Source organism: Rutilus rutilus (genome assembly GCF_951802725.1).
Source record: "Rutilus rutilus genome assembly, chromosome: 6".
Lineage (NCBI taxonomy): Eukaryota > Metazoa > Chordata > Actinopteri > Cypriniformes > Leuciscidae > Rutilus > Rutilus rutilus.
The window spans coordinates 121,928-130,966 of record NC_140214.1 but is presented as its reverse complement, the minus strand read 5'-3'; the positions used below and the strand labels follow the sequence as shown (position 1 = coordinate 130,966).

Here is a 9,039-nt window from a genome sequence, read left to right as displayed (position 1 = left end):
TTCATCCACGTGATAACTTAAACGTTATCACGTGGATGAATAATCATATGCAAATGATATAAACGGTACAAGAAACATATCATTAATACAAATCAAGTAATTGTCTATCCTTGCCTTGTTTTTGAATAGCCTACATAAATCAAATAGTGTAAAATACATTTCAGAGAAAGTTTTTCTCAATCTTTTCCACTGGCCGAATTGTATTTTTAATTGATTTATATTTTTAATGGAAACAGATAGGCCTTGGGCATTATTTGCACGAAACTATTTTCTCAGACAATCTGGTATTATCCTGATAAGCAATTATCTCTGTGGTTAAAACATTAAAACAGCACGCCACAGGAAAAGTGTTCAAAAACAATCGCATCCACAACAAATATTTCTAATGATTGAATTTAAAAAAATGTTGTAACTTCAGTAATGATTTCATGTTTAAGTGTTTAACTCCATTAATTTGAATGGCATATTTAATATAAATGTTTATATCAGAAGTATTTTATTTATTTAAACTGTTATTTGCGTCAGTTTCACTAAACGGCTCAACGCGCTCGCTGCCGCGGACATTTAAGAAGGAATGGATATTTGCTTCAAGTGAGTCGTGACAGGCTTGGTGATTGAAATTGTATTTGTATAATCTTTCTGTATATGTTTAATTTTCTTTAGATTTTCTGTATAAAAGTGACCAAAAATACATTTAACTCCAGCTCACCATCGGTGTCGCCAAAGTGCTCCATCTCCAAAACGTTCGAACGCATGGGTCAGAGTTTGCGTGCAGGTGCGCACATTTTCCCGTCAAGTTTTTCTTTATTAATCCCACCTTTTGCGCAGGAACTCCAGACACTCCACACTCCAGATCTGATGAAGGACCTGCGCCTGGACACACTCACACACACACCAGATCTGATGAAGGACCTGCGCCTGGACACACTCACACACACACACACACTCCAGATCTGATGAAGGACCTGCGCCTGAGCATGACGACAGTGCAGTCCTGAAGTGTCACTAGTCTCTCCCCTGTGAAGGCCTCCCTCTCTTTCCCTCTCTACAGATAAAGCGTTGTCGGGATAATTCCGGTTTGCGTGGCTACGCGGAAGCGATAAAAATTCTGTATTATTAATTTTAAGGCCAGACAAGTTGTATGTTTAGGGTTGGTTTGTAGGGAAGGACTACATGCCTGCGCACACATATTCAAACACACACACCTATAGACTGAACTCGTAATACGCATGTGTGCCGTCAGCGTTCTCACGGGTTTGCGTTTTTAAAGCTTGCACAGAGATAGAAAAAAAGTTATAGGCTTGCATTAGAAATGACAGTGAAAGATAGTGTGAGAAATCTTGGTGTAATAATTGCCGTAAAATTTGTGTGAAAAAGGCTTCAGACGGGCACTAAAGGGACCATTACTCCAGTATATCCTCTCTTCATGACTGCCGGTTCAGGACAGGATCGATTATAAGATTTTATTCATGTTTTTTAAAGCACTGCATAACATGTCCCCAAATTACATTGCTGACCTTTTAGGATCTTACACATCAGGACATTAAGATCAACGAACATCCGAGCTTTTCCAGCTGGGGAACCGTCTTCATATCCGGCAAGCTCCAACTGTTAGTCTCAGTTAAAAACATTTGAGCTTTTAGTTAAGGGTATTCGGTACATTTTAGTAATAACTTATTTTGATTTAGTTTTCTTTCTCTCTACACTGATCTCACTATGCAGTTGTGTGAGGGTGTGTGTCTCAGAGTGTGTGGTCATGCCTTCATTTGCTAGGCTTGCTTGTTTTTATATATGAATGTTTTATTGTTTTTAGTTATAACTGTGAAGCACTTTGGGCAACAACGTTTCTATTAAATGTGCTATATAAATAAATAAAAATTGAAGTTGAAGCTTTACATCAGCAGGAAAACACTGTCGAGAGAATCTAATCTGGCATCAGTGACCGACTAATGAATCTTTACCGTCACTGGATTCATCGAGCCGCTGTTCAGAGAGTTTACATTGTTGCATTACGTTTTACATGTTATATCTGTTATTAATCAGCTCATGATTAACCACAGTCTGTAATCCGTGTCAAAGCTGGATAATATCTGCTGATAAAGCCTTTGACCTTGACAGTCTCAGCCAATCACAGCGCAGCACACGCGCGTTCATCGACTCTCGGGTCTTCATGATTCACTCGTTACTGAAGATCTAGAGGAGACACACAGTCTGAGCTTCACCCGGGCCTGTGAGTATCAGCTCCACACTTTCACAGCGATCCTGTGTTTGACGTGTCTATCTGTACATTTAAAGTAGGGATAAAATCCGCTATAAATAGATGTTATAAAAGCAAGTCTTTTGAGCTCATTGATTATGTGTGCTGTGAAACTATCAAGATATAGGCTATCATGACATGATCCTCTTAAGTCCCCCTGTGGTGAGAATCCAGCTTTTAATGTTGTTTATGTGTCTATGTGGTGTTTTTAATATGCTTTAAGACAAACCATGTGTAAATTCATAAGTCGACACCATTGCTGAGTATTTCCTCCTTAAAACTGCAGTGAACCAAAGACAGTCTCAAACTACCTTGTAACCAATCAGATCAACGTGTGATCGTCAACCAGTGGATCTCTGAGCTGAGTGAGTGAGTGGAGGCGGGGCTCATTTGCATATTCATAGAGCCGCGCATACTAAATGAGGCAAGGGTGTCGAGTTACATTCAAGATGTTTTTTTCACAGGAAAAATTTAAATTTTGGTAATTAAAAATGTGTTTTAAGGGATACAATTATTGACCACAGGTGGACTTTAAACACGGAGATGTGCTGAACTCCTTGATGAAGTTTTGGCCGTTCGAGGGTGATGTCGGTCCCGAGCGAGACGCCTCTACTGCCCCCCGCAGACCAGGAGGAGGTTTTCTTCAAGACTTACATCCCCCCCGCTCGAGACGCCATTCATCTGCCCATTCACGTCTTCTACATCATCCTCGCCTCCATCGTGATAGTGACGACGCTCTACGCCATCATCGGACACCTCATGAAGGACCTGCTGCACGACCTGGCAGGTGAGCGCTCACATCTGTACTTCTGATCCATTACTGACACGCTTCCTAGAATAAGAGGCTTTCCAGGAGGTATTGGTCATAGCACAGACTAACCCTAACCCTATACTGTAGGGAACATGCTGGAAACATATCTCAAAGATTAGATCTGATGAAGCCAGTGAATAGTTCTTTTGTCTGAAGGGTAGTTTACACAGTTATCAACAACGCTAATCTAATTTTTTTATATTTTCATAATTTAAAAATGTAAGAAACTTTTAAAAATTGATTTTTGAAGATTAATGGATTAATGAAAGCGGGAAATTCAAACAAAGGAACACAGAAACCAGAATACAAACTAAACGTCCATGATAACAACACTAACTGAACATAAGTGTGACAAAATGTCTAGATTAGATACAGCGTAGCTTTCATCAGGAGTGCAGAGATGAGATCTTGTGTCATGTACGGTCGTGAAACGTATGCTCCCCTTCATGCAGTTTCTTTCTTATTGTTTGTGAAATTTACCAGCAATTTCCTGTCCCTGTTTCCTGTCATTTCTGTAATCAATATTGTTACCCTCTTGTAGAAATGGGAGCAAAAACTATATTTGTTGTAGTTTCTGTTCACCACTATACAAGTTTATGATGAGAAACCCTCTCCATCTCCTGGTCGGGGTCAGAGGTCAGCTTGTCTCGGCTCCTGTCCGGGGTCAGAGGTCAGCTGTCCCGGCTCCTGGTCGGGGTCAGAGGTCAGAGGTCAGCTGTCCCGGTTTGTCTCCTCAGACTGCCTGTTCGGGCCTCAGCCGGAGGAGGAGCAGATCAACCTGTGCGAGAACAAAGACAAGTTCATGGTGGACTGGTGTCCGGAGAGCAGCCCGGAGCTGGAGGAGATGGCCCGCGCCGAGGAGATCCGCGTGCTGATGGAGGGAGGCCGCCTCACTCCGGCCATCTGGGTCATCTCTGACGGCACCGAGCCCAGAGCGCCCCGGACCGGCCCGCGGGTCGCCTTCGGGAAGAACGTGTAGAGTCCGATGCAGCGGGAGATGCTCACGGGATTTATTACACTCACGGGTTCTGCGCAGGTGCAGGGGAGCTGTCGGGACGCCCTGCTGGTCTCCGCCAGTACTGCACCTTCCCAGGATCCTTTGCAACAGTGGTTTTCATGGATCCTGGTTCTGGAGACCCACATTTCTCCTGACCAGCTGAATCAGGTGTTTTAAAACAAGAAGATCCCCAGACAGCAACATAGAGTCGGCCCAGATCCGGCCCACATCTGGCACGCGTTGAACCCACATGTACCGGATGTGGGCCGGATCTGGGCCGACACTGGCTACGTTTACATGGAACCAAATAGTCCGTTAGTAATGGGATTGATGGCTCATTCGCACTGAAAAGCCTTCATGTAAAACACCTTAATCGATCCGATTGAGCTCGATCCCAATCAGATTTCGATCCGATTGAAAGGGGCAGTTTATTCCTTTTCTAATCCGATCGAGAGAACATGTGAACACTTGATCAGATTAAAAACCGAAACTGAAAGACTGCGCATGTGCAATGATGTAGAAATAGCGTAATGACGTAGAAAATGGCGTGTGACGCGCTGAACGAGCTGTTCTTCCTGTTGAATAAAGTGTGGTATAAACGAGTGTCTCGTCCTCCTATAATCCTCCTTTCCCTGCGTGTGTGAAGTGGAGCAGGACGACGGTCCACCAGTGCTGCTTCAGACGCTCATCCACACACTACTGGTTTTGGGCATTTCTGCTGTTCGATAAAGATAAGCAGCGGCACAACGGCTCATACGCTCATCGCTCATGACCAGAACTGGATAAATATTAAGTCTGCTGTTTAAAACAAATAAAGAACCAATGTAGGAGAATATTTATTATGCGCAGACATCAGGAAACTCTGTATATTCGTGTGCGCATGTCAAAAAATATATTCCGATTTGAAGCTTGTGACATATAAACCCACACATCAACCCGATCACATGCTCAGCGTTCATGTAAACACTACGTTCAGATTCATCAATCGGGATTAATTCAGTCCGATTAAAACAAAAGATGTGCATGTAAACGGAGCCGCTGTGTTGCTGTCTGGGTCTGGGTCTGTTGAATAAATATTTATTCAAATCAATATGTTTAAAAGAATGTGTAACAGTTTTACTCCCCATGCAAAAATAAGAAAAAGTCACAGTGAGCTTTGATTTTGTGAAGTTTAAGAGTGACTCTGGATTCGAGCATCACATCGATAACTAAACCAGAACCACAGAACCGGGTTAGAAATGGCCTGAATGTGTCTGGAGTTAGCCGTGATGTTCCTAACTGGATGCAGGAATGTACTTGAATCGAATTTAAGGAGGCAGAATTAAAACAGAGTGAAATTCATCGAGATTCGGTTGTGTTGCCGATCTTTTCATCTTTTCAAATATGAATAAACATATGAAGTATTTCCAAAAACATGACATGATATTCAGTGATTTAAGCAATGATTGATACCTGTAAATAAGCATGCCATTTATATATTTCATTATGGGCTATTTAATAAATAAACTTTCAATGAATGTGTGAATTTACTTAATATTAGGCTATATAATCAAATCAAAATTTGAATTGACTGTGTTGAATTTAGTAAACTCCTCTTCCTGTCCTTCCAGTTCAACTTCCTGTGTGATCATGTGACCAGTTCCATCAAATTCACTCAGATTAACCAAAGGGTTATAGTTAGAATCTGAAGTGAGGACTAACATCATGTTTTTGTTTGTTTGTTTCAATTGTAGAACAGCATCATTGTTTTAAGAACAGTCACACTCTCCGCACATTATATATCATGATATATGCTTATCCAAGGTAGAAAACCTGGATATTATTAGAGAAATGTATAAGCCTGAAAAGTCATGGCAAATTCTATAGTGAATATAAATGTTTTTAGTTCTGCTCGGTTATTTTACCGACCAGAAATCGCTGTTTGTGGCTAAAAATCAAAACAGCGAGTGAATGTAAAGGATCTTAATCACGTTGATCAGTGCAGAGATGCGCATGCGCACTACAGCTGATGTTCTGAAGCCTTCTCTCGGCTCCGATTCGGCTGAGGTTCGGCTGATGTGGGTCAAATGTAACCAGAGGAAGATTCATTCGGGCTCGTGCATGTAGGACAGACACACAGAACCGAGCGGGCGCGCGCAGCATCTGTCCTCGTGCACGCGCACAGAATGCCGAACGAGCATCACCTTTGTGGTCGGTTCTGCCCTGAGGAATAACGGGAATAACGGGAATAACGACAGATGGAGGAATGATCGGTACCGGCCCGGTGTTTGACGATGAGCTGGACCGACGGCGCGGAGAGCGCGTGCAGGTGAGAATGCGCGTGAACACACTGATCCGCAGTGACTCTTGCTTTATATCGCTCGGGCCTTTATTCTTTATATCAGCGCAGTTTATATGACATCAGGACTAATATTCCGATTCAAGAGCCTTATCCATCAGTGACTGCCGATGAAACACTGGTGTGTCTGCATTATAATAGACTTTTGTCCTCTGTAGTGGTCATTATATTTCAGCGAGTTTCTCTGATATCATACAGTCACCGTTTAAGACTGTAGAGAACACATTCAGGGCTATTCAGAGAGACCTAATGTAGGAAGTTTCCTCTCCTTTAAAAATGACTGACATTAATTTACTGATCAAATTTAACACTCTTATGGAAATATGAGAATGTTTTGTAAGTATCATTTAAACCTGACACATTTTTGAATTGTTTGTCATAAATAAACATGGTTTACATGGAAACAAACAGGGTTTCAAATGACTTTCTGTTACGAAACAAGACATTGATTTCATACATGCGATGTGACATCCACTGTAGACACCGGGATTAAAGCATGTTTATCAGGCATTCTGGGAGACACAAGTGAATAGGGAAATAAATTATATTTCAATATTCCTATATGAAATATTAGATATTATCACGAAAATCTTGTCAATTACTACTCCCATTATTACGCTTCTTTTTTCATTACATGTTGCCTCAAAAACACATTAATATGCTAATTAGATACAATGTATCAATATTTTGTATAAAATGGGAAAACCCGCTTGTGGCCATTTTACACACTTAATGCATAAAGCAAAATGGTCTAATCATTAGATTCTAATCTAAAATCTAATCATTCTGTTATATCTTTCATAACATAGTTTTCATAACATATACAAAGTTTGGTAGGCTATATAAAATCCTAAAACCTAAAAATGGATTGGTGATTTTTTTTAAATACCATTGTTTTGCCTTTACATGTCTATTCATGTCTTTGTATTTTTTTTTAAACTGAGTCCTGGTCTTCTCTACAGATGAATAGAATATAACAGACCTCTAATAGAATTAAACAAACCTCCATTCATAATGAAATTTGACTTGTAAGCTTTCACTGCAATATGTCATCGTATACTAGTCAGTTTGTTTGTTTTCCTTGAGAACAATCCAGTGCCAGGGAAATATGACATTTACTAGATTAATGAAGTTAAATAGTGCAGAAATGCTTCATCAAAGTGTGTGAAAATGGTCAAACCCAGAGAAACGTGCTGTTATTCAGATGCTGTGATTCATAACCTGGGAAATATAACTGAGTTCTCCGTTATCCGTTATCCGAGGGATCAGAAGATTCAGCTAAAGTAAGTCAGACGAGAACGAGAGCGAGAGCGAGAACGAGCGGGTCGCCGTGACCCGGTGAGAGTTCGGCGCTGAAGAGCTGAGATCATCAGTGCTGGAGTTCAGATCGAGATCTCAGCAGATCTGAGCCGAGTTTGAGCCGTGTTGAGATCTGGGTCCCGAACGGTGTCGCACTCTGACTCTTACACTGCCGTCACACCTTTTACATTAAGGAACAATATTTGCCCCCTAAATTAATTTTCCAGTGCTTTTCTTTTACCTTTATGGATAACTTTATAAAATAAATAAAGTTTTAAATAAAAAGTGTTCAATAGAGAAATATGCAGTGATGATTTGAAGTTATTCTTTTAAATATTAAACTAAAACTGCCAGTAGGTGGCGGCAGGTTTAGGTCTTGAAGGAAAAGTTTACCCAAAAATGAAAATTATCCCATGATTATGATTAGCCCATGAAGAATTTAAATGTTATTTAAGAATGTTAAATATGAATATTTTTCTTACATAAACTTATCGCTTCGCTTCAGAATGCACTTTTATGATGGACAGATACACTTTAATAATAGACAGATGCACTTTTATGATGGATACACTTTTATGATGGACAGATGCACTTTTATGATGGATAGATGCACTTACACTTTTATGATGGATAGATGCACTTTTATTATGGACAGATACACTTTAATAATAGACAGATGCACTTTTATGATGGACAGATGAACTTTTATGATGGACAGATACACTTTTATGATGATAGATACACTTTTATGATGGATAGATGCACTTTTATGATAGACAGATGCACTTTTATTATGGATAGATGCACTTTTATGATAGACAGATGCACTTTTATGATGGATAGATGCACTTTTATGATGGACAGATGCACTTTCATTATGGATAGATGCACTTTAATAATAGATAGATGCACTTTTATTATGGATAGATGCACTTTTATTATGGATAGATGCACTTTTATGATGTGCACTTTTATTTGTCTTCGAAAATATACATTGATAGCCTATAACTTTTAAATTAAAATAGGCCTAGTGATTGAAGTGTACATTATATGGCCATTTTTCATGCAAGGCATAGAAGCCTTAATTTTTATATTAAATGTCATCTGACCTTCATCATTACAGGAGAGGGTGTAAGAAGATGATGATGATGATAAACATTTATTCATCTCTTTAGGGAAGTTCAAGCATCCAGTATCTCACACAACACAGAGCAATCACAGACAATAAAACCAACACACAGATTCTAATAACAACAACCAATTTAAAAAGCTGTACAATAAGGAACATACATGTTTAAAACCCACATAGTCATAAGAATAAATAATTAACTCAAATT

At 39.9% G+C, this 9,039-nt stretch overlaps 2 protein-coding genes across 4 annotated transcripts in view; both read left to right on the top strand.

The window, feature by feature from the left end:
* The first annotated feature begins 2,177 nt into the window (after positions 1-2,177).
* On the top strand, positions 2,178-5,673 carry LOC311292855 (uncharacterized protein). 3 transcript variants are annotated; one of them, XM_084412674.1, is made up of 4 exons: positions 2,178-2,230; positions 2,782-3,044; positions 3,806-4,093; positions 5,018-5,673. In XM_084412674.1, exons 2-3 carry the CDS (start codon positions 2,843-2,845, stop codon positions 4,045-4,047), a joined length of 444 nt encoding a protein of 147 aa, XP_084268800.1. In that variant the 5' UTR covers positions 2,178-2,230; positions 2,782-2,842; the 3' UTR covers positions 4,048-4,093; positions 5,018-5,673. The 3 variants fall into 3 exon arrangements, with proteins under 3 accessions (XP_084268800.1, XP_084268798.1, XP_084268799.1); XM_084412672.1 differs by having other exon boundaries at positions 3,806-4,041; positions 5,018-5,668; XM_084412673.1 differs by lacking the exon at positions 5,018-5,673 and having other exon boundaries at positions 3,806-4,666.
* Positions 5,674-6,023: 350 nt separating this feature from the next.
* The window catches only part of LOC311292852 (myomegalin), a 95,812-nt gene continuing 92,796 nt past the window's right edge, over positions 6,024-9,039 (top strand). Inside the window, exon 1 of the mRNA XM_084412669.1 lies at positions 6,024-6,373. Coding sequence (XP_084268795.1) covers positions 6,339-6,373 — 35 coding nt within the window. The 5' untranslated portion in view covers positions 6,024-6,338. The remainder of the gene's footprint in view (positions 6,374-9,039) is intronic.